The sequence below is a fragment of the Pyrgilauda ruficollis genome, unplaced genomic scaffold (genome assembly GCF_017590135.1).
Source record: "Pyrgilauda ruficollis isolate IOZ18807 unplaced genomic scaffold, ASM1759013v1 scaffold63, whole genome shotgun sequence".
In the NCBI taxonomy this organism is placed as follows: Eukaryota; Metazoa; Chordata; class Aves; order Passeriformes; family Passeridae; genus Pyrgilauda; species Pyrgilauda ruficollis.
Window position 1 is genome coordinate 2,292,979 of NW_024528044.1, and position 25,891 is coordinate 2,318,869.

The 25,891-nt window shown below is 36.0% G+C and overlaps 1 protein-coding gene across 10 annotated transcripts in view; it reads right to left on the reverse strand.

Annotated features, from left to right (window-relative positions):
• The window catches only part of HECTD1 (HECT domain E3 ubiquitin protein ligase 1), a 60,694-nt gene that overhangs the window by 4,601 nt on the left and 30,202 nt on the right, over nt 1–25,891 (reverse strand). For 5 of the 10 annotated variants that reach the window (XM_041484127.1, XM_041484125.1, XM_041484126.1 and 2 more), the window contains 22 exons: nt 24,346–24,480; nt 23,967–24,113; nt 23,558–23,652; nt 23,065–23,170; nt 22,022–22,156; nt 21,796–21,935; nt 20,955–21,278; nt 20,378–20,544; nt 20,026–20,202; nt 16,431–17,267; nt 12,698–12,919; nt 10,862–10,995; nt 9,511–9,667; nt 8,419–8,641; nt 5,933–5,987; nt 5,511–5,693; nt 4,955–5,165; nt 4,788–4,873; nt 3,094–3,221; nt 1,170–1,371; nt 888–1,025; nt 28–635 (listed from right to left, as the gene is read on the reverse strand). In XM_041484127.1, coding sequence (XP_041340061.1) covers nt 28–635; nt 888–1,025; nt 1,170–1,371; nt 3,094–3,221; nt 4,788–4,873; nt 4,955–5,165; nt 5,511–5,693; nt 5,933–5,987; nt 8,419–8,641; nt 9,511–9,667; nt 10,862–10,995; nt 12,698–12,919; nt 16,431–17,267; nt 20,026–20,202; nt 20,378–20,544; nt 20,955–21,278; nt 21,796–21,935; nt 22,022–22,156; nt 23,065–23,170; nt 23,558–23,652; nt 23,967–24,113; nt 24,346–24,480 — 4,610 coding nt within the window. The remainder of the gene's footprint in view (nt 1–27; nt 636–887; nt 1,026–1,169; nt 1,372–3,093; nt 3,222–4,787; nt 4,874–4,954; nt 5,166–5,510; nt 5,694–5,932; nt 5,988–8,418; nt 8,642–9,510; nt 9,668–10,861; nt 10,996–12,697; nt 12,920–16,430; nt 17,268–20,025; nt 20,203–20,377; nt 20,545–20,954; nt 21,279–21,795; nt 21,936–22,021; nt 22,157–23,064; nt 23,171–23,557; nt 23,653–23,966; nt 24,114–24,345; nt 24,481–25,891) is intronic. The other 5 variants (XM_041484132.1, XM_041484130.1, XM_041484128.1 and 2 more) reach the window with 3 other exon arrangements.

Sequence of the window (25,891 nt, forward strand, 5' to 3'; positions counted from 1 at the left end):
TATCTATAAATAAATATGAAAACTTACCCCAAATCCTCTATGCTAAGAGGAGGCCCCGAACCTGATGGGTTCTTCAGCATTAATTCCTGCAGTTTTGTGTTCTTTTCATCTTCTGACAGATTTTTGTTGCTTAGAATTTGACGTCTTTTAATTGCAAGGTCCTTAATTTCTTTTAGAAACCTAGCTCTATGTGGGTTTACTAATTCAAAGTCTTCCCATGTCAAAATTCCATTAAACCAGGCAGGAGGCTTAGGTTTTGGTGGATCAAGAATAAATTCTGATTTGGAATCTTCTTCCAGACTTCCTACTGACAAGGAATCATGTCCTTCTTCTGTAGAAGCCTCTGACTGACTTTCAGTACAGTGCAAGTCTCTGTCTCCCCGTGATTCATATATCAACTTACTCATGTTACTTTTAATGTCCCCCATACACATGAGTTTAAAAAAAGGCTTAGAAATGGGTAAATCCACAAGTCTATTGTCCTGAATGCATTTAGCCAAGAAAATTCCAAGGAAATGGAAGAGTTTGGTTATTCTTTCAAGTTCATCACTATCTTGTGGGAATGGTGCTGTAAACAGTCCACATGATCTCTGTACATAATAGCCAGGTGGTTTCAATCCACCACCAATATCAACCTGATTTAAGAGACAGACAAAAAAAGCAGACATGGTTAAAGGTGGATTTAATTAGATAGTTGCACTGTCTAACTTCTTATACTCTACTGCTCTGTTAAAAAGAGAAGAATTAAAAAAACAAGCTGTGGACCAGAGTGACCATGATGACTAGCTGCTGTATGAACACATGTTCTTCCTTCCTGGATGTCTAGCTCATTTTTATTTTTTTTTTTTTACACAAGTACTCAGTTTAAAATAGAAATGAAAATGTACCTGTCGGGACTCATCATCTGGAAAATCATCATCACAAAGCCAAGCTCCCAAATCTGTCCTCTGAAATTCTGCTGCCACCAACGCATAAAATTCCAAGGTAGGACCCAGGCCTGTTCCTTCCTCCCCTAAAAACTCAACCTAGAAAAAAGTAAGGAAAGTTAATAGTAAAAGAAAATCCTAGTGAAATGTTCAGCATTGGTTATGGAACAGGATATTCAATATCCTGTCCAGTACATTAGAAATAGCTATCTAACCTCGCTCTGCTAGGCAGATATGCTTTACCTCTAGAACAGATTTTCTGTCTGCATGAATCTGCATGACATTTTCTGCCCATTCCATCAAGGATTCACCTCGCGGAACTTTCACTCTTTCATGTTTGAGGCGTCCAACTCTGAATTCCCCCGGATCATCGCGTCGCACTGTGCTCGTGGTCCTTGTCCGTTCCACAGTGGCTTCACGTCTGTTCTGCAGCCATACAATTGCTCTGGGAAAAAAAACAAACACCAGTTTTTTAAAAATTCCATGTCTTCCAGCATGACAACTTGAAAGTAGTCACCAATAAAAAAGTGACTTACTAAATACTAATTGCCTCCTAATGTTTTTTAGGTATAAACCAAACTAAACTATTTATCAGCCTGAAATGCCCCAAAATATGGGCTGCTTCATATTTTATGAAGTCAGAAAACAAATTTCTAATTTCTGAAATTAATTTCTAATATAAGTGCCAGATTCTGATGATAGCACCAATGAAAATATACAATTCTTGATCTGAATTCCTACAGTTTTCACATTACAGTGGGAAGAAGAAAAGGTATCATTTACTGTTGAACTTTTAATCACAGATGCTCAAAACTGTTATAGACACATATTACACCTTTCACTATATACTGTAAGGCAGTTGCACATCACTCCATTGATACTGACCAAGTTTTGCAGTTATTTACTTGCACACTCCTTAGAGCAACACAGAACCAAAGTTCAAGTGCAATCATAGACAAATAGACCCATATCAGTGAAGAATAGCTACCTTTAATAGCAGTACTTACATGAAGTTGTATTTCCACATTTTTGTACGTAATATCATCTATGCAGCCATAGACTATCTTCAAAGCTACCATCTGTTGATGGTTTTGCAAATATAGCCAAGTGCCATGACAAACAGAGAGTTTACACACACAACTCATACAGAATAAATGAATTTCGAGAACTACTTCCAGTATTTTAAGAGCTTAAGAAAATTCTTTACTTACAAAGTAAATAACATGCAATGTTTCCTGAGGGATCTCTTTTAAATGCAGCTTCTCTAAAAATTACCTTCTTCCAAAACAAAATGAAAAAGACCCCAACATATGGACCATCTTTCTGAAGAAGTAAAAATTTTTACACAATAGAAAGATTTAAACCAATGTCTTGCAAGTTAATACCTTTTCTTCTCTTCCTTTTTCTTTCTTTTTAAATACCTCATTTTACATTCCTCATGAGACACTTCTACTGCACGTAAGACAAAACAGTAATTTTGGCAACTCTCCCGCTACCTTTTGATTTGGAAAGCAAAGTGTAGCAACAGCCAAGAAAACCCTCAAAAACTAATTCTTCCTTCTTTTTACAAAAAAATATACCAGCAAAAAGGTTTACACTGTCTACATACTCTAAAAGTTATGACTGCTGCAATCAAAATATTAATGATTCTCAAGTAACAAAGAACTCTAGTGGATACCCTTAAATGTTTTAGTCTGGTTTTCCTCCAGTTTCATCAGGTAGCTTACAGCAACTTTCAAAATAGCATATTTTTCTTAGTTTTCTTCTGCTTTGTTAAAACATTAATGAATTAAAAATAAATGAACCAAAACAATCACAAGTTGCTGGAACTATAAAAATGTATGTGTTTCAAAAAAACTTCTAGTTCCTATGATTCTCCAAATGTTTTCTATTTTGTTGTCCTTTATGCAATGAACTGCAACCCAGACAAACTGGGCAACAGGATAACCTGGCTATAAGTACACAAGCAAGTCTTCAGCTGAAATGAAATTCCTTGTCATTCTGAGCTTTTCCATCTTCTTCCTTCCATTATCCAAAATGATTCAGATTTGGCAAGAAAAATTTGTCTCATGAGGATTAAGGTCCTTCTGGAAATCAGCAATTTAGGAACTGTTATATGTAAAAAATTAAAAGGAAGCAATCATACTTCTTGTATTTTTATTTTTACCTTGATGCTCCAAACGCTGTACATGTGAAGTACAACTGTCTCGTTTCAAACGGAATTAAGAAAGGACACTTGCTTGTTAGTTGCTCACACCAGTCTGGCAAAGCTCCACTTGCTAGTGCCAAGGGCTCCTGTAGTTTAATGCAAGGAATAAAAAAAAAACACCAGTGTTAGTAATGCTTGACTTAGGTGGTCCCAACAAGTTTATAACCAGGTACACACACAGCAAACACACCTACACCTAAGCACAGAGTTTTTATCTGTGCTCGAGTAAGTTTCTTTCTTCTCAGCAACTGAGATATTTTTCCCCTTTTAAGAGCTATCAATACGGAAGCTGTATGAGGAGGAGCTAAGCTCACTTGGCCTGTTCAGCATGGAGAAGAGGAGACTGAGGAGAGATCTCACTGCAGTCTATAACTTCCTCATAAGGGGAAGAGAAGGGGCAGGCACTGATCTCTTCCTTGTGGTGACAGTGACAGGACCCAAGGAAATGGCCTGAACTTGAGTCAGGGGAGACTTAGGGTAGATATTGTGAAAAGATTGTTTACTCAGAGGGTGGTTGGGCATTGGAACAGGCTCCCCAGGAAAGTGGTCACAGCACCAGCCTGACAGGGTTCAAGAAGCATTTAGAAAATGCTCTCAGGCACAGCATGTGATGCTTGCGATGTCCTGCACAGATCCAGGAGCTGGACGCAATGATCCCGATGAATCCCTTTCAACTTGTCATATTCTGTGATTCTAAGTTCATAAACTTTCTAGGACTTAAGAGTGAACACAGGGTGCTTTGACACAGACACTAAAAGCTGTAGTAAATCTCTGGGATTTACACTACTCAAAGCACTGTGGGGAGATCTAAGTACCCAATTACCTGGAAAGAATTAGTCCTGAGTTTTGCCCAAAAGAAACTAGATATTACCAATATTGGAAGACATGAAAGAAACTTGATTGTAGAAAATTATCCCCTTGAAATATTATTACAGTCCCTTCTGAAATACAATTATAATAAACTATACTACAGAAATTATTACCACAAGGACGTTCAGAGTGCCAGAACAATCTTTGAAAGAACACAAAAAATTGAACTTTTTCTAAAACACATAATCAGGACAATATGACTGTAAAAAAAACCTCCAAACCTCAAAAAGCACACAAGGGCTAACTAAACTAAGAATCTTCTTTAATCTTTGTTGAAGAAAATGTAGTTTTAATGAAGAACAACATCTTCAAGTTTTCCTTTTAATGTATCTAACTAATGTGTTACAAATAGGATGTTTTCTAAATGCCTTTTTTGAAAGGTTCATGTAGAATGTATGAGTAATAAAATGTCTGTGAACCCTAACATAATCAATTATCTTTTTTACATTATCATCAGGCAGACATACACACGATACCTTCTGAAATTGATGTCTGGTACAGAAAAAAAATTATTATTATTATTCATAACCAAAATACATGAAGTAAAAAAGTTTTGTATGCTTTGTACAAAAACCAACACCATGGTTTTATTCAGATTAGTCTGTTCTTACAGAATTTACTCATTCAAAATATAAGGAAGAAAATATGTCTGAAACAATTCAAAAATCAAAAATGGCAAAAAAAACAATCCAATTTCAAAGAGTCAATGTAAGGAAAAGAATAACAGAGTCCTAAAAACAATACTACATATATACACTATATATAATGTATTAGTGTAATACCTCAATCTGTTGCAGAATCTTTGTAGTAATTTTTTTACTTGTGAATTCATCTGGTGGAAAGTTAAAATGAGGATGCTCATCTCCTTCTGAAAATAATCAAGAGAAAAATTTTCCTTTATTTCTTTCCATTAAAATATTTCAGAATCTCTGCAAATTAACTAAGTTACCTTCCTGAGAAGTCCGTGTTGTGTAAGGGTCACTGGCAACTATATACAAAATTCTAAGTAACTGCAGAACATCTTCTACTCCACAGGAGTTCTGTCCACTGCCAGCTTTGGCCTGGGGTTGTTCCTTGGCCAAACTAAGGATATCAGAATTTTGAAGAGTAGAAATGGCCCCTTGACTCAATCCAGATTTTGATCCATGTTCACAGAAGTCCTATAAAAAAGAGAATGATTAAGAATGAAAACTGTGTGTTGCTGTCTTTAGGACTCCATTCCAAGTTAACTTGAAAAAATCAAAACAGTTACTGTGTTCAAACTTAACACTTAATCACACTGTGCATGGTGCAAATCATGAATCAAATGCATTTTAACAAAACTATGTTTAATAGAAGACATTAAATTAAAAAGGCAAGAACAGCAAAACCTAAACTTGAAACTGGCTTTTGAACATTCAACTTCCCTATAAATACCACAGCTCTCCCTCCACAAGAATCTTTAAAGCTGCAAAACAAAGCACACAGCCATTCATTATAAAAAAAGTTTGGATGCAGACATATACCTTGTATGCAGCTATGAGCTGGGAACAATTTCTGTTTTTCCTAATACTTTTATTAGTGCCGGTTAATTTCCAGTGGCGCAGGAAAGCTGAGTCTGCATTCTTCTGCAGGTAGGTTATCAAGTCATTCTTTGGTAATTCATCAGTGCCAAGGTACTGCTCCACATGCTCTACTGACCAGCAACCCTACAACAGGAACCACCAAATGTTGGTTTTTCCTGATTGTAAAGTCTTTAAGATTTCACATGCAATATATAATGTCTTTTTTTAAAGGAGCATGCATTTACAAATATACTCACTAATATTCTTTAAGTAATTGAAAACTGTTAGTTTTTTTTAATGTAGCATTTCAAAAACTGCAACAATATTTCTTTTGCTTTTATTAACACAGCCATAAAACATAAAGGCAGAGAAGTAGGTCTTACCATTTTTCCACTTTCTTTCTCTTTATCAGAATCCTTCATTTCTCTGTACATGATTCTAGACATCAAAAGAATGAATTAATACTTCATACTCATAGCACATCCTCTAAATTCTAAGGTTATATATTGACTTGCTAGGTATCAGTGACATTTAGATAATGTGATGTAAAACAGCAACAGCAGCTGCTCTTTGCTGCACTAAACATCTGAGACACCCCAAGGCAGCAAATTTCTCAAGCTCTATTGTCATAATGCTGGTATTTATCTTGCAAAGTATTTATGTTTCCTTAAGTGAGACTTGAGTAATCAAACAACCTTCATTGTGCCAATTTCCCAAATCAACTTTAGATTTTTCACTACACATGCAACAACTCTTTATAATTTTGAAGTCCTAAGGAAGCTTGCTGTGCATTAACTTAGAAGACATACACATTTACAACTATTTCTCATGTTTTCTAACTAGAAAACTGTTTTCAAACTGATCAAACATGCAATTTTTGACAGAACACAACTCAGAAAATAGGTGAAACACAAAAGCACTGATGAAATCTGAACTACAGTAAATAATACTGCGCCTCTCCTTACTGCAGTTCTTGTTTCCATATACATCATTCTTCCAGTTACATGAGAGAAGTTACATTGATTAGGGTGGTAAATGGAAAACACTCCCCATCATATAGTCTTAGAATTTCTGTCTATTACTATAAAGCTAGTAAGGTCAAATTAACATTGAGAAAATAATTGAGGTAGGAAGGGCCAAAAATAGAATGTTGAAATAGAATTTCCTGTGTTTCAGTTTGAGCCCTTTTTTCTTCTTGTCCTTTCACATGTCCCAACAAAGGAAAGTCCACAGTCTGGCTTCCCTATGTCCTCCATCAGGTATTCATACACATCAGTAAGAGCCCACAAGTCCTTTTCCCTCCAGGCTAGACAGATACAGATCTCTCAGACTTTTCTTTGTATGACAGAAGCAGAAACAATCAGCCTTTTAATCATCCTAGCAGCCCCTTGCTAGACTCAATCCAGTGTCCATGTCCCTCTGGTACTGAGGAGCCCTGAAATGGGACATAGCACTGCAGGTGTATCTCACCAGTGCTGAGCAGATGGGGATTATCACCTCACTCAATCCTCCTAATGCAGCCCAGGGTGCTACTGATCTTTGCTACTGGGGTCCACATCTAGCTCATGTTTGACTTTATATCCACCCGGATCCCCAGGGCCTTTTTCAGCACCCTCCTTTGCAGCCAGCTGGCCCCCCAGCCTGAACAGCACACGCAGAGTTACTTTTCCCCAGGTGACATACTTTACATCTCCCGTCATGAAATGTCACAAAGCTCCTGTCTCCCCATTTCTCCAGCATGATGAGGTCTCTTAGAATGCCAGCACAACCATCTGGTCCAACAGTGACTCCTCCCCAGTTTCATCTTGCCTGGAAGCTGAGGGTCTGCTCTGTCCTATCAATACAGTCCACTGATGTAGATGTTTAAACAATTCTGGACTCGTATCAACCCTGGGGGTACACCAGCTGGCCTTTACACCAAGGACAACCATCTGAGCCCAGCAGTTCAGACATTTTTCAGACACTATCTAGTCCATGCTTTCTAAGTTTGTAAGTGAGAGAGAAAGCGTTGAAAGCCTTCCTAAAGTTGAGGAAAATAACATCTGCTGCTTTCTTCTCCTCCAATGAGTATAAGGCTGATTAAGCATGATTTTCTCTTCATAAATCCATGCCACCTACTTCCAATCACCTTTTTATCCTTCATCATTTGAAAATGGTTTCCAGGACTATCTCCATCCCTTCCCAGGTACGAAAGAGTGACCAGTTTCTAATTCCCTAGATCTTTCCTGCCTTTGTGGGAGGTAGGAATGACACTTCTTTTTCTCAGAAGTATCTCCCAACCCTCATGACCTTCCAAAGACAACAGAGAATGGCCAGCTCCCATGGGTACATTCCACTGGGTCCAATGGACTTGTATGTAAGTGTTCACTAACCTTTTGCCATATCACCAGATTCAACTCCAGATGTGCTCTGGCTTTCCTAATGCTCTGCCTTCAAGTTGGGACAACTAGGATTCCTCCTAGATCACCTGACCCTTCTTCTACTCCTTGCATTCTTCCCTTTCATGCTTTTTTGTTAATCCATGCAAGTCTCCTACTGACTCTGACTTCCTACGTATTGAGATGGACTGTTCTTAAGTCTGGAGAAAGTGATCCTTGAAAAAAAATCAACCAACTCTCCTGACTTCTCTTTTTGCTAGCACTATAACCCCATGGGATTTTTCCAAGCAGATCCCTAAAGGTCATGATTTTTTTCCCCTGGTTTTGCAAGCACAGCAGTAGTTTTAAAACCAGTAATAACATCCTGACATAAACACCAAAAAAATCTAATTGTAGCATTGCTTATTACAGAGGAGGAGTTAAAAAATTAATATCCATTTCCTAATCAGTCACAGTGTTCTCTGCACAGAATAATGAACTGGTGAGCTTACGTGTATGTTGGCTCCCAAATACGTCTAAGTTTGTCTGATTTCACACTGCCATTACAGGAAAGCTGTAACAATTTCTGTACATAGTAAAAGATGGTGGATCGAAAGTTTGTTAGGGGCAGTTCTACTTCTCGAGTTGTTCCAAGACCCGAAACTTTCAAGGTAAGTGCTAAACGGGGCGAAGGCATGCACTCAACCTCTTCCAAGAGTTCTGAGTGAGGTGTACCTGTAAAAATCATTTGAGAACCCTTAACACAAAATACATAATGCATGACAAGGTGGCTTAAACATCAACAACGTGGTTCAATAAGGAAGTGTAATGACCTACTGCATACATGTCAAAGAGATGAGACTGAGTTCTAACTATGAATTAAATTATGACTGAACCATTTCTTTATGGGAATAAAATCAACTGGAATTTCTGAATCCCTACTGATCCCTATATCTTATATATTATCACAGTACATGCATTCTTTTCCTACACAGTACCTTCCTTTCAGTTTTCAAAATTAGCAGTGGTTTTTTTCCACATGTGCTAAAACCTACTTATTCCTCTCTGTAATGAACACTGAGTACATCCACCATGCTGAACAAGAATGAACTAAGGAGCCAAGGAGCAAGATCAGGTGCTGTGCTGCTGACCATACACACTACTCCATCATGGCATTACCTTGCCCCTGCCTCAGCTTTGCACTGTTTCAGCACACCGTCTCCAATCAAATCTATTCTGGGTAGCTTTAACACAGGTAAGTCCCTGCAGGTCGAACCAGGCATCTTTAGCACATCTTTAACATATAAAGAAATTTTATTGTTTATCATGATGATCCTAGTTAAATTCCTACATTTGCTTATTTTACACAGCACTTAATTTACTTTTCCCTCAATAATAATTTACTTTCAGCACTTAATTTACTTTCCTCAATTGCTTAGATCTGCAGAGGCAGACGAAACTCTCATTCAAACAGAGAAAAGCCACGCAGCCACAAGAGCATGTTGTACTGATTAAGAGTGATAGCATCCCCAGATCCAGTAGGCACTTAACAGTGAATCTCCATCCTAAAGCCAGATTAAGCACCACATACTTTGTCAGCATACCTGGTGGAGGGATTTCTAGGTCAGTTGTCTGTTGCACATTAGTACGACCAGGTCTTGGGTCAAAGGCAGGAACCAATGCAGAAAACTGTCGTTTCAATACATAATCATCATCCCATGTTCTTCGACGGCCTCCTTTGGTTTCATACTCCTCTTCTTCCTAATTAAGAAAAAAAAAAAAAAGCAAACAACAACAACCCCAAAAATGCTAGCCGTTTTTTTGATTCTGCTAAAGAGAATAATGTGATAAAAAAATTAAGAGTTCATGAATACTGCAGTCAGACACTAAACTGCAACTCTACTCAGCTCTGGTAAGGCCGCATCTGGAGTGCTGTGTTTAGTTCTGGGCTCCTCAGTCAGGAGAGACATGAAGCTCCTGGAGAAGCCTTGTGGAGCTATTTCTGCTACTTCCCATGAACAACAATAGTAAATCCATTTAATAATTTTTTAAACTGATCAACATTCTACAAACTAAAAAGTTACTGTCTGCATTGTAGATCCACTTAAGTTGTACTAGCTTGGTTTTTTTCCTAACTTTGTGCAGAAGGTGAAACAACAAGATTTTTAGTCATGTACCTGAGTTTTTATTAAAACCATAAACACAGGAAGTTAAAATGCTACATATTTTGGTTCAAATGAAATAAATATTTGCATACTAATTACAAGATGAATTTTCTACAATTCCATAAAGCAATATTGCTATTTATTCAGTAAAACATTAAATTAGCATTAGTGGAGCCTCGTATTTTTCCTCTCAGATTTTGCAATATTAATTCTGATCACTTCAGTGATAGTAGAAGACCAAGCAGTAGTCATACCATTAAAGAACAGCCAAATGAAAAGCCAGAACTCCTGATAGTCTAGGCAAGAACCATGTGAACTGCCATGCTGGGCTTTGTCTAGCCCCCACCCCACTGGTTTTTTTTGTTGGGGTTTTGGGGGTATTCTTTAGAAGAGAGAGATTTCCTCTGGCAAACTTTTACTTCAAACAGGCCTACACTTAAACACACCCCAAAACTGAATCACTACATTATATAGTGTGCATTGTATATCCACAGTTATACCATTTCATCAACCTGTGAACTAGTGATCCATCATTTCTACTGTCTGTCAACTTGTTCCCAGTCTGGTTTAAGACATTAATTCCCACCTGTAAGGTCTTGGGTATGATGGTGTTTAAAAACACTTTTCTGGTGGTTTTGACCATATGCAAGAAACTAAATGAATCTAAATAAATTTGTTTTAACTAATGGAGATATTGTAGCTAGGACTTCCTGTTGCCAAAAAAAAATCTGTGGATTTTTAAAGCACCTGTTAGTCAATTAAGATATCATCAGTGCTAACTATACCATACCATAACTTCTTCATATTCTTGATCTTCTTGGTTATCATCTTCATTTTCATCATCTTCTTCATCTGGCTCAGGTAGATCCTCATCATCATCTAACTCTGCCAAGAGAGTACTAGCTCGGCAGCTATCAAGGAAATCTATAACACACATATATAGATTTACATACAGAACAAAAGACAAGAATAACTTTTAAAGCAAAATTTTTTTTAAATAAACAACAGAAGCATTGGGAAGAGTGAAAAAACAAATCTCACTTAAATCAGGAAAAGAAAACTTTGCTTATTGCAGAACAGGAATAAAAGATGTGATAAAAGCATATGCCTGTTAAAAAGTTCATGGACCTAGTGAATAGCATAACTACAGAAACATTATTGGTACAATTAATAGTGATCAGCAAGAGTGATCTGTTCCTCATTTGATTATAACATTTTATAATTACACTTATAGGAGATTACAAAAGATCACCAGATAATGGTGCACAAATGCATATTGTCTGTTTCTACGTCTCAATATTAAAAACAGGTGAGTGATGTAATTCCCACTAAAAACATGTGGTTTAGACCTTAACTTACAATGTAAAAGACATATAAGATAAACATTTAAGAGTAATATCTTAAAGATTCAATTGCTAATTAATTACTGTAACAAGAAGTTGAAGGAAAAGTTCCATTTTACTCACTTAGTACTAAGATTTAAAAAACAACCTCTCAAAACCAGAAAAGTTCACAGCAACCCGAGTGGACTGGGATGAAGCTTTGAACTTTTACATTTTTCTATGCACATAGAAACCATCTATACCATCCAAACACCTTTCCTATTGTTGCTATCACCCCTACTGATACATGAATGCACTCTACTTGCTCAGTTGTTGGTGATGTATCTTAAGATATGCCACCCAATCAAAGTATCAAATTAGACTTAATTAAAAAAGTAAAGAGAAATGGTATATGAAGATATATTAATCAACTGCCTCCAAGCAGTTCAATTCCAATACCCATTGAAATTACCAGAAATTTTTCAAGCAATTTCAGTAGGCAATAAAAATAGAACACAATCTTAATCCAACAATATTTAAAATAAATCAAGTATCTTTCTTTCAAGAATATCTCACAAATTAATAAACTTTACATTAGGAAGTATTTTCTGATATCCAATCCAGGTTCTTCTTGACTTCATTTTATCAGCTTGATTCCTATGTATTACTGACCAAAAGACCTAAATCTTCTTTCACTGTATTCATATGCCTCAAAACAACTTCTGTCCCAAAGTCTGTTCCTAGGGTATCGTGTGCACACAAATCTAGATCTGTTTGTCAAATCATATAATTTCATTCCTCCTGTCAATTTTTGTGGTTTTTCCAATTTTTTGAAATTATTATGGTATTGAGATACCTGGAAGCTATTTAAGGGTACAATGTCCCTAATGGTGGATACTTTTCAACCAAAGTAACACAAGGTAATCAGACTTTGCATGTAGTAAGCCTATACAACACAACAAAAAATAACATTTTGATTGTAATTAAAAGTACATATGTAAACTACATTACGAACTAAACTTGATGAGGGAAAATATTCAAGTGTTTAGATAAACTATACCATAAATAATAGCAATATGGGATAGAAACTGCTGAAAATAAAGATTTGAAAACATAAGGAAATACTACTACATTAACAATATTTTACTTACTGCCCTACAGAACAAGTAACATACAAAGAGCTCAACTTTGAAATACTTTTCAGTAAATAAACTACTATATAAGAAAATCATAACAACGGGATAAAAAGGAAAAGTCATTAATGGGAAGTCTAATGCTTATGTTCATTTAAAAATGAAACTTACCATATAAAGAATATTCTGCCTCCTGCCCTGTATCGCTCTCACTAGATGTTGATGTTAGGCTAGTAGTTAGAGTATTACTAAGCGACTGACCAACAGATAAAACTGTAGTTGCTGTAGCTACATTGCTGCTGCTAGTAACACTGGATGTAGACATGGTCACTGTTGATGTGGTACCAGTTGTAGTCAGATTAGGAAAACTTTGGGCACCCATAAGAGGAGAAGCTATAGATAAAGATACGGTAAGATAAAATAAATGATTTGATGACTTGAAGAGTACAACTTACATGCATGACTCCTGTGTTGAAAAATATATTTGGGGTTGAAAAATTATAAGTGTGTTATTTTATAATAACGAACAACAGACTATAAAGGGGAAGGGTTCCCCAATGCAAAAGTGCACCTTACAACATGTATGCCCACTTCTGAGCTTATTCCCTTGCAAACATTTGAAATAAATAATTTTATCAAACAAATCCCCAAAATCCCACTATAAACCTGAAATTACTTAATTTCATTTTCAATATATGTAAAGAATTTCTGAAATCTGTTACTCCAACATTGTGATCTGTCTTTAAACCTAAAATGAAATTTAACATCTAAATTACATTACATATATAATATTATATAGTGCAAACAAGTTAATTATATATAAGAGAATTGGGAACAGAACATATTAAAACAAATGTGAAACTTGTAATTGTTGTGCATTTTTCTAAGGTTCTTAAATTACCTCTGACTACTTATTTTTCAAACAGCTACTAAAATATATGTTCATCACAGTCAACACACCTGAACTGACACTACTGTGAAACATATGACTTATGTTAGATGATTTATAATTTTCAGAATAAGCAAGCAACAACTAAAAAGTTACCTTACTGTACATGCAAATAAAAGAATAAATTCATTTTAGTGAACAACTGAAAAAAACCTGAATTCACTGCAGACTCACTAAATTCACTAAAAAACCTAAACTCACTAAAAAACCTAAATTCACTGCTTGGAGAAAAAAGTGTAGGGGTCATCTGTACTAAGAATTTAAGTCTAGGTTTTTCAATCTACTTTTTCTGAACTTTATCAAATCCAAGTTTTTCACTTTTAAAAGAAGTTTCATTATTGCCAGTTATGTAAACTGAGAAATTGCTTTCTTAAACAAAAAAAACCAAACCACAAACACCTCTGCATTTCATATTATTATTAACAAAGTTTGCAAACATTACTAGCCCGGGAGAAAAATATAACAAAGCTTCTTCCCCTAAGTGAATTTGGTAGCTTTTTTGGGAAAAAAAAAAAAAAAAATTACTATTTCTGCTTTCCTCCTCTGCTGCATACAGTTATTACATACATCCCTGCCCCTTAAGAACACAGCTAACACTTTACAAACAAAAATATAACAATGCAGGGGGGTGTGAAATAATAGTATTATGATGAGGAAAAGTGCAAATTTTAAATTTAGGGTGGTTAATAAGCTTATGTTCTTCACTATGAAAGCATGGATATGAAAAACCAAAGTGTTTTTCTTTTGTTGTTCAAGAGCTTGAAAATAAGTTTTTCAGTATTCACATCTTTCACCCTCTGCTAATTAATAACAGCAAATTCTTTGCTGTTACAGTAAACAGAAAAAGGCATTAAGCATCAGCATTTTGTTTGCTCTGAATTCAAGAGCAAATGGAAATTGGCTACTCTAGATACCACTTAGTTTCTGGCAAATACTGATGTTTTTAATGCAACCAGTACAGAAAGTCCAGAGAGCCTTATCTCACTAATGATGATTTCAGTCTTGACTTTTGGGGTGTTGGGTTGCTGTGGGTGGTTTGTTTGATGGTGGGGGTTTTTTTATTTGCTTGGTCTTTAGTTTCGTTGGTTGGGTTTTTTTAACCTGAACAAGCTAAAAAACCAAAAAAAAAATATTTTTTTTTAAATCAAGTTTTTTGCATTGCTCTAATTGAACTCTGGTGAGATTGCACAAATTTAGTCTCTGATCTCTTTTAGGAACATGAGTTACCATTTACAGTTTCTAATAATATAAAAAGCATAAACCAAAATATTTCCTACATGACAGATAATATAAAGTATGACTATTTTTATCACAGAATTAAATTTTTAAGTTGCCCCATTCTTATTTCTAGCTTTTGTAGAGTACAGTATCAAACATTCATGAAATTTTAAATATGCTGTTGAAGTATTTTACCGTGTTTTTTAAAGGTGGTCTCTTTTCTCTCCCCTCAATACAAAACTACTTCAGAACCAGAGCCACTATCTGTCTATATGAGGATCAATTTCTGGAAAGCTTTCTTTGAGTATCTTACTTAAATTTCTATTGCAAGTTGCAAAAGACTTCACTCCCATCCCCAGTATCACAACATGAATAAAAAAAAAACTCTCCCCATCCAAAAAAGAAAACATTCAGCATTTAAAAATATTTTAAAATGCTAAAAGCAAACCCCACATTTCTAAATAAGGAAGCACAGAGTCATAGAATTGTTAAGGTTGGAAGAGACCTTAAAGATTAAGTCCAGATGTTAGCCCAGCACTGCCATGTTCACTGCTAAACCATGTTCCCAGGTCCCACTTCTACACAATTTCCAAACACTTTCAGGGATGGTGAATCCACTTCCCTGAGCCACCCCTTCCAGTGCTTGACCACCCTTTCAATGAAAAAAATTTCCTATTATCTCATCTAAACCTCCCCTGTAACTTCCTACCTGCAAAAAGAGGCTGCCCCTACTTCACTACACCTCCTTTCAGGTAGATGCAGAGAGCAACAGTATCTCTCCTGAGGTTCCTTTTCTCCAGGCTAAGCACCCTACAGCTGCTCCAGACCCTTCACCAGCTTCACTGACAATCATGACAAGCATGAAAGCTTAACAAGAAATGTATGCTTTTTTCTAGCTTGGGTAATTTCACTTTTTCTAACTTGCCTAGCCCATGAAATGCAGTTCTCTGTTTCAAGTACTATCACCATCAGAGAAAACAAAACACCAAACAAGTAACAACTTTGATGGGAGCATGCTCAAAAAAAGAGCGAACTCACAACAAGCAGGTTTACAACTTACCTTGCTAATACCTTGCTCCTACATATAATCTAAGAACATGCAAATGTTAAAGCATGTACATAATGTCATTTAAAACATTGTTAACTACAAACTTCCTTCCATTTAATATTCCTGAACAGTTCACCAAATCTAAGCCTTAATGACCCTTTCTAGAAAACACACTCAGTATTAGAGTACATTATGTTAAGCAGCTTGACAAAATCAGGAATCTGCTAAGATTTCATTATTTCATTCATTTCCTTCATTTCCTTTGTTCTTAGCTCCCATGCTCAGACACGTCACAATATGAACAAACTGCCTTTCCTGAGGAAAATGGAAATATAACCGAAATATGCATCTATACAGGTCAGAAAGCCTAAGTACCTGACATTAGCTACTGTTGCTAGACTTCCATCCTCTTGGTCTATTCCATACTCTCTCTCCTTAAACATATAATCAATGTCAATTTCAAATATCTTTCTGTTTGATGGGTTCCTGTGATCTGACATTACAAGGCAATGAAACATTTTTCAGTTGACAGGAACTCTGTGAGTCCTTCATGAGTTCTACAGGCCTACACAAGGTCAAGGCTGTTGTAAGTACATTTCTCTATTAAGCCAACACAATCCAAACTCAAGCGCAACAAAAGCTAAAGAGACAATAAAATCCTGAAATGAAAATTAAAATAGCTTACTTACTTGCAGTACTCACAACATTTCTTCCCAAAGTATTAGTATTGTTATCACTGCTGCTCCGGCTTAAATTCATGTTGTTTGTGGCATTGGTACGTGCTATGTTTGCCACTCTTCGTACAAAGGACTCCAGGCTGGAAGTTTCTCGAGATGATAAGTTCGGAACACTTGCACTGGAGCTCATGGGTGCCCCAGCAGCCAACAAAGAACTGACTGAGAGTCTGTTACTTGCTGAAGAGCTTAGGGGTCGTTGGGAAGCTGCTTCTTTATTCGTCAGTTCAGAGACTGAACTCACATCAGGAGAGCTTACACTAACAATTCCCATGGATATAGCACTGGACTCCCCAGGAGTACGTATTGAGTTATCAGGACCTAACTTCCTCTCTGCATTTTCGTTTCCCATGTCCGCTGTTAAGGTGCTGGTGCTCGCACTGGAAGATGACCCTATGTCAGCCTGAGGCACACTATCAGCAGAGGACAGAACAACAATTGGTTCATGGACGTCAGTGCCTGAAACTATATTTTGTTCCAATACACTTTCTGATCTCCGCTCCATTTTGGTCGAACCCAAGCTGATGTCGCTGCTACTTGCCACGCTACACACAGAACTGCTGCTTCCTTTTCTACTTGAGGAGCCTGCAGCAGCAGTCGTCTTGTCTGGACAGTTGTTTTTCACCAAGCTGCTCCATGACTGCGTTGTGCCTGAAACAGTGGATGAAACAGGTTTGGGTGATGCCGCTGAATCAGGGTCGTACCCTGGTGCAAGCTTGAGGTCAAACTTTCCTTCTGCGCCCATACGGTAAGAGTTAGAGCCACCAGCATCCCAGGTGACATCAATCCAGCCTGGAAAGGGACAGGAGTTTGTGAGATCCAGCAGAAAGCAGACAGGAGGCGTGTCAGACAGCAGTTCCACAATGTGGGATCAGCTTCTCACAAGGGCTGTATGTCTGAATCAATGAAATCACTAAGTAACCCTTAATGCCAATTAAAAAGGAAGTGCTTAAATCTATCCAATTTAGTATTTCGTAATGTTGTCAGTTTAGAGGCTGCTCGTTCTTGCCACCTTAATCTTCAGGGCCACAGAATCAAGCCAAAAATAAAGTTTCCCTCAGGAAGGGACCTGACATACTAGAATCTCTCAAAATTTTATTAGCATCTATCAAAACTGGATTCTCCAATAACAAAAATGTATATTAAAACATATAATAACTTTACATCTGTCAAGAAGCGGGAATTATTACATGGACATTCAATAATATTTTTCTTTGTTGGATGCTTGTGGATAAGCATATTTACCCAACATACGACATGTCATGAAACTGCTTAGTTTGAGATTTCATATTCTTAAATTGGAAGAACTAATTTGTAGATACACAGCTTTTCAGTCCAGTAAGTTCCACATACTCCAACATTCCCTGCTCATTAAAAAGCTCTTATGGCAATCACGTAAGGGCTATATCAAGTAAAATTTCAGGACTGCAAAGAGAATATGTTTCATAGGAAAAAACTATCCTGGGACGAGAACAAAACTCCAAAGAGATGCTACTCTTAAGTTCCTTTATTAAATTATTATTTTGAGTAGCAAAATTTTTTAACAGCTAATATAATACAGCTGCAATAATGAGGGTAACATACAAAATTTAGCTAACTAGGATAGAAATGGGGGCAAAATTATTTATTTTTACTTGTCTAAATATGTACCACAATCTACGAGTCACCTAAAAAATTCCTTCTAATATTTCTCACTGTATCTTAACTACAACAAATATTGGAGTAACTACTTCAATTGAAACACTATGCCATCTAAAAATAAAATTTCTAAAGCTTAGTTATCTTCTCCAATCTCAAACCAAGTCAAAACAAATATCAGGAGCAGATAAACACAAATTTTTCTTTATTAAAACAGGAAAGAGCTAATATCATTTAAAATATTCTTTTTATTACTGTCACGTACAACTTCAGCTTTTAACTATTCAAAAATCACCACTCCTAGATTGAAACAGATGATCACAGGCAATTTGCTATCTATAAATATCACTCTGGAGGAAAAGTAGCTAAAAAAGGATAAAGTTTTCAGACATGATAAGTAGACATCTCATCCCCAAATGAGCAGGTTTAGATCATGTTACTCTCATATGAGAATTTCATTTTTATTTTTATGAGTATTTCATTCCTTCTTCACAAGCTATAGTTGAGTAGCTTCATGTCACTAAACCTTTGACGGGTGAAGTTGTGAAGCTAATCTGAATTTTTTGCCTTTTTTATCAAACACAAAAAAGCTCCATACTAGAGCTCAACTCCAAGTATAATTTTTCCCCTTTATGAATATCTGAACCAGGTATCTTTTTCAAAGCATAACTAAATAACTGGTTCTGTTTTGTATAGTTTCTTTCCCTAAATTATTAATTGCAAGCAGTTTTAAATCTGAACAAGTTTTAAGTACATATTATGTACTCAAAGTCATATTGCTCCATCATTACAGGCGTAAAATGTTTGTCTACAATTGTGAACAACATCCAAAAAGGTAAATTAGATCCTACTGTCAAAATTCTATATGAAAAAAAAAAGCTGTGACAGGAATGAGATGAGTTGGCATCACCATTTGATAAATGAACCTCAATTTTACCTATGGCTAAATGGGGAAGTTTTACTGGAACACAGGAACAAAATCACTGCTTTGGTAGAATACTCCTCACCAATAATTCCTAAAGTCTTCAAAGTTATAATGTAGCTATGGATACTGTTACATCTGATAAGAAAAATATATGGATGATGGAAGACTTTCCCACAAGCTGTACTGAACAGGTTAAATAAAGTTCAGTTTCAAATCATTTTAAGGAATTGTACTTTGGAGATTTCTCCATGTTTGAGAGCAGACAACTCAATTAACTAGAAGAAACTCTCAAGTCTAGCTAAAAATGAACCTAAAAGTAGCTGAAGGTGCTTCAGAAACAAGGCAAGCCTTATATACCTCAAAATAGGGGGAAGTGAAGGGAAACTGTGGAAAGCATGTTCAGCTGACAAGATGACCACCTCTCCTGGAGCCTCTTTAATAACTTAACTTTCTGAGTACTAACTTCCCTGCCTAGTGCAGGTTTTTATTTTACACCCTAAGTTAATAAATTTTCATGCTTTAACTCAAAAACAAAAACTTGATCCCAAAGAAGCTTGCGAGGTAGGAAAGGTACAGGATATAACAAAAGTCAAGAAAAATATGGCAAATGCTCAGCTAGAAGAAATGAGGAAGGTAATTACAGATTTTGCAGGCCCAAAGCTTAACTTATCACTTTGCATCACTTACCTTCATATAGTTTGTAACAGATGTCTAAATAACAGTTTCATATTTGAATAACAGTTTAATATTTTAATTAACCAAAACTATATAAAAGTTTCATATACAACAAGAATTTTTTTCATGCACTCAAATGGAATTTCACAAATGGACCCCAACAGCTGTAGTATTTTAAGCTTCTTCCCTCCAAAGTATGTGAACTTTTATCAACTTAATCAAGGCCTTACAAAGGAAGTACTTTAATGCTACCCATTCTGCATGATGTAATCATGCAACAGACATGATTCAACAACATAAATTCGTGCTCACCATTATGCAGTTCTCCTGTAACAGTGCCTTCACCCTGTGGGCTTCCATCCTGATCTCTCCATTTCCAATCAATTCCTCTGATTACACGAGCTCCTGGAACCATGTATTTTAACACCTGAGAACGGACCAGACGTCGCTGCCTTCTCAGATTTGCTTCAGCTTCTTTAGCAGCTTTTCCTACAAGAAATGTAAATTGAAAATACTTGAAAGTATTGAATGGGGAATAATTCTGAGCTTATTTCTAAGCAAGGTCAATTGCAAAAGTTAACCTCCTTTTTCACACTGGTTTTTATATGGTATGCTCATTAGCATTTTAAAAGAGCAAGTAGGATATACATGTTCTTTTTCTTACCCAGCTGATCTTCACATACTCCATTCACAGTGCCATAAAGTTCAAATCCAGACAGGGAGAGGTAGTGTGTTTGCCCACTGGCATTCTTTCCCATCTGTTTTATTCTAACATGTCTCCAACCTTGTTTCTCATCTTTTGGAGGGTCTAAAGGCCATGTTGCTGTAGACCTTTAAGTTTATTAGAAAGGGGTGTTGGTAGGTAACAAGAATAAAGCAAAACCAAAAAACTTTAATATCAAAGCAAACAAAAACCTAACAACGATCACGTATGCATACTACAAGATATATAAACCTATTAACACCAGGGCAAATTTCGGATGAGTGTTGGTGTTATGATTTTGATAAAACACAAAATTCAAAATTCACAGTGATGGAAAAGCACAAATACCATTATGCAAACCACACAGAACACCTGTGAATCACTTACTCTCCAGCCCATCCTTGATAATTTGTATCACTTAACACTTCTTTAGATAGATACATTATTACAAACACAGTACACACTAAATTAGTCTACAGCCAAGTATGTTTTTAACTGCACTCAGTTTTATGAAAAGTGATAAAATACACTGACATACCCTGGTTCATTGAGACTACAGTCATCAACATGAGTATACAAAGTAGTCCAGTTCTGTCCATCCTTAGATACCTGGAAAACCCAATTTCTGAGAGCAGATCGTCCGTAACCTCGAGCGTGGCGCAATGTGTAGGCTGATGGTATAACCCAAAGGCCAAGGTCTATGGCAAACCAAGCATTCTTATCATCATTTGTGTGACAATTGAGAGCTGAACTGTCACGGCTCAGGATGTCTTCTAAACGACCATAAGGCAGATTTCTTCCTTCTGAGGATGTAACCACTACCAATCCATAGGCTGCTGGATTTACCCACTCATATGCAGTTCTGTATTTAAAAAGAGAAATACACTGTTCAATTATTATGTAAATTTAAAAAAACCCAAAAAACTAGTTTGAGCAATATTTGACATTTACTGTAAATTGCATGTAACAGATCAGTTTATTACGTCAAAATTATTAATATAATTTTAGATAATTAGATCACTTTAGATATGTTCCAAACATCACTTTGTTTGTGTTTTTTAAAACACTGTGGCAAAGAAACAAAAACAAACCCAAACCAACAAAATCAAACAGAACCATGGCAAGCAAAAACATAGACCCATACTTCCCCACCCCATCTTTTTAGGGAAGCATACAAACAAATTCTGAACACAAGTGATTCATATTTTTCTATTATTTAAACAGATCAAGAGAAATGTAATTCTATTGATTAAAAGATATCTCCCACTTCTAAGAAAATAACAGATTTCATTTCACTATGAATTCTCAGTCCCCATCCTGCCTCATAGACTATAGTTTATTATGCCTGACCTTAAAATATCTAGCTTTGAAAAACTCACTTTGCATTTGTTCCAATCCAGTAAATAATTCCATTTTCATCAAAATCATGTTGGTGCCTGAACACAAATGTCTGACCTTCTCGTAGTTTTCGTACAAAAACAAATGAAGCCCTATCAAAGTCGTACCACTGCTTTGCTACCTACACATGAAAGAAAAAAAAATCAAATATTAAAGAAGCAGAAGCTAAGTATTCCCTGTGAACTCTGTGTGTGGAATGCAGCTCACCATTTTCAGGAGATACTGTTCTAGAGATTCAACAGTTGCCAATGGCTCCATCTTGAGCATTCTACCGGTTCGATCTATTAAAGACGTCTCCCCCGAGGCACGTTCCAAACGAAACCTCAAGCGTCTTGTCAGTATCTGAAAGAACAGCTAAACATTAATATAGGCTTTCCTGTTTAGGTTCTGGGATTTTAATAAAAACAGTGTATTTCAATACAACCATTTTAGTGGCCTATCAAGTATCTTTGTTGCTCTAATATTTCAATGAAATGCTTTGAAAAGTAATGTCCTAGTACTACCTTTTTTCAGTTAACCAAACAATTCTTTACTATGACAATGTGCAAGTCAATTTCACACTCAGCTAACATTTTCTCACTTTTCCTATGTCTTCATGCTTTTATTTGTTGACTAGAAACTGCAAACTATTTTCAAAATATTGAACAGCAACAGTGGTTTTGCAACTTTTTGCAACTATTTCCTGGACATTTAACATGAAAACAGAAATATTTATACTTCCCTACCCATGTTGCAAAACCCTGAACTGTGCTTTCAAATAAAAAAAATTAAGACTCCACACAAACTGGGAAACTGGGAAAAAACAAGTAATATTTTTAGTCAAGCTGCCAAGTTTCCTGTATAACTAGCTGCTGAGCCTGGAGGCATCTTGCATTACCAATAGAACACAGAGCTGTAGACAGGACCCTTTAAAGCCTATCCCCTATTCTTACTAATAATTGTCTCGTAATCACAGTACCATGCCCTTTAACTAGGGGGCATGTTCCTATATAAAGACAATACCTGAAGACAAAAGAAAGAACACATGATCTCTTCAATCAAAATTTACTTTTACCTCATAGTGTTTAAGTGACAGTAGAGGAACAGCCATGCATTTTAGCATTAGAGGAAACAGACGCCAAAATTTGCTTGTTCTTTACCTAATTCTACCCACATCTACAAGAATGTGACTCTTGGAGACAAGATGTGCAACATAAAACCTTCAGTTGAGCACCTCTCAGTGTGACATGCTGTTATCACTGTGCATTTACCTGAAGATTATACGTAGATCCTGGTGTATCATACAAGTGGAGAGGCAGACGTTCAATAGATTCTAACACTGCTATCAATTTCCGAATTAATGCAACTGCCGGACGACTGTGGAAGAGAACAGGTATTATGTTACCACAAAACAAAACAAAGAAAAAAATTCTACAGTATCTCAGAAAACAGGATCCAGCTGAGGAAACTATCTCAGCATGCTATTTCTACTGATGGTATCTGTTCTACTCACATGGTTACAGCACAGTAAGAAAGATACTAATCTGCACAGTGATGAACAAGACACCTTTATTTTGTCAATAGATGTTCTATAGGTTAGAGACAAAAACTTTCAACTGCTACCTCAATAGTAGATGCTGTCTTTTCAGATCAACTTTCTAGTCCATTGAAATGTAAAGAACAGGTACTTTTTCTTTAAATTATTTTAAACATTACTGTTCCAAAATTTCAAAGAGGATTTTTCTGGTTTGGAATTATTTTTACCTTTCATCATCCTCATTTTCACTGAATGCTGTTTTGAAAACGTTTATCCTCTCTACCAGTTGACTACAGTCTTGTTTCACATCCAAATCAACATTCTAGGAGGAAAAAAAACCAAGTTACAGACAGGCAAAGACACCTATGTAGTGTCACTGAAATCCCAATTTAATGTCTATATGTGAAAAGCTAATCATCAGCCATTCAACCTGAACAAAGTTGATTTATTTTCATTCAAACTAGTCATCTATTGTGATAGCTTATTTCAATAGGCAGACCAGTAACTGGAGCAAGTCTGCCAAATTTTCAGGAAGACAGGAAAAAGATTTATAACAGATCTTTTACATTATGGCACATGTCTCAACTTCATTTTGTTAGGAAGCTTTTCTTTAAACACCTCTGTCTATAAACTCACATTGTTTAAAACTGTCAGGAGTGACTGAACTAAGCCACTACTGCACATTTCATATGGAGAAATAGTATTCTCATCCTTCAACAGTACAATTAAGTTTTCCAGAGCAGTCTTCATTAAATCTCTCCATGTATTTTCTCCTTCAATGCACTGAAAGACAAAAAGATCATTATCATGAAACAAAGTAATCTGTCCACTTGCTTCAGCTGAAAAATCATGTCCTAGCAAAGTACCTAACTAGGTAATAAATGCATTAAAACTCCCCACATCACAGACGAGCTATCTCTGCTTCATGACTCTGCTTCACATCATGACAGACTAGTCTGAACATTATCTGATTTGCACTGATGTCACCCATTAAAAATAAAGGAGATACACTTACCTGCCTGTTTGCATGAAGTTCCCATGCAGACTCTAATTGTGTTGCTATGTTCCTCAGTGTTACAACTACTCCTCGAGGCATACTTTCAACAGCTTTAAAATGATCATCATACAAATCTCTTGCCATAGTGCGTACCTACAAATGGATTTTGATAATCACAAGTCATACCTTACTGTAATGAGACTGTAACTATACTCCCAGATACTTAAAAAAAATGTCCAAGGTTGCGTTAAGTCCACAACAGGCAGACAAATAGGGAAGAATAAAAACCCATGTGCATCACGAAATGGCAAAGGTTGTGAAAGGAAAAAGGTACAGGAGAAATAAATGGAAATACACAAAATCTTATTGACAGAAATGAAATTTACCATCATGTATTAGGTTACAGCATAAAGGGTAGTAGGAAAAGGTATGATTCTCAATCTGTCAATCTCTTTTAGAACGGTATCATGGATCAGGTAACATTTTTAAATGTACAATTAAGCAGGTTTAATACAGTTTCTGAATGCTCTATCAACATTCCTTAAACCAATTCACACTAAGTCCTACACAACCTCTTTTAGTAAGAATTACTCTTTCTACAAAGTATGGTTCACACAAGATACAGATTAGGTAAATTCTGATTAAACAACAGCTTTCTTTTTTAAGGAATTTCCCCAAAAATCTTGCCTTTTCATTATCATTCTATGTGCTAAAATAATACATTACACAAGCTTCAGAACTACACAGTGCAATCTCAGGTATAAGAGAGCACTGTCTTTCTTTTATCATCTTTTATCATCCATATATTATCATTCACACACAGTATTTCAACTTTCAATTTAGTGCCACATTTCCTAAAATATATGTCCTAAAATGCTGCAGATATAAGGTACAGAATATATTGGCTGCACTGTCAGAAACTGCAAGACAGATAAAGACTGAGGATCAGCCTGAGTCCTTGGCATAAGTGGATCACAAAAGGTACTGTGATTTTGTTGTTTTTTTGTAAAGAACTTAATACTTGATTTCTTAGTTCCTCCTTTTTCCCCTTCGAGGAAAAAGAAGAATTTTAAAGAAAGCTAAAATGAGGGTATTTACTCATTTTGCTTCACTACCATAACTCTTAACAATGCAGACTGTTCACTTCCAGCACCCTGTCACAATATCTAGTCTAAAATTACTACCTAGATGAACAGAAGTATTATATGCCTCTGACACAACTGTAGTACCGATTTCAACATCTTTTCTTTTAGCATAAAGATAAAAAAAAACAAACCACAAGACCTAAAGGATTATACAAATGCAAGTCAGGAAGACTGGATTTTGTTACATTTTTAAAAAATCCCAAACATTTTCCTCTAAAGGAGCACAGAATTTACCAAGACTTTTGGATAAAATCACCCAAAGAAGTGCTTTGTTCTGCTTGATGTTTTCCCCTTCAAGCCTCACATAGAATTCTATCTAGTTGTAATCAGAGATTTTTATATTCTAAGAGGAAACTACACCTCCCTAAGAATGTTATAATATTAAAAAAACTCAATTACATTCTAAATATAAAATTTAC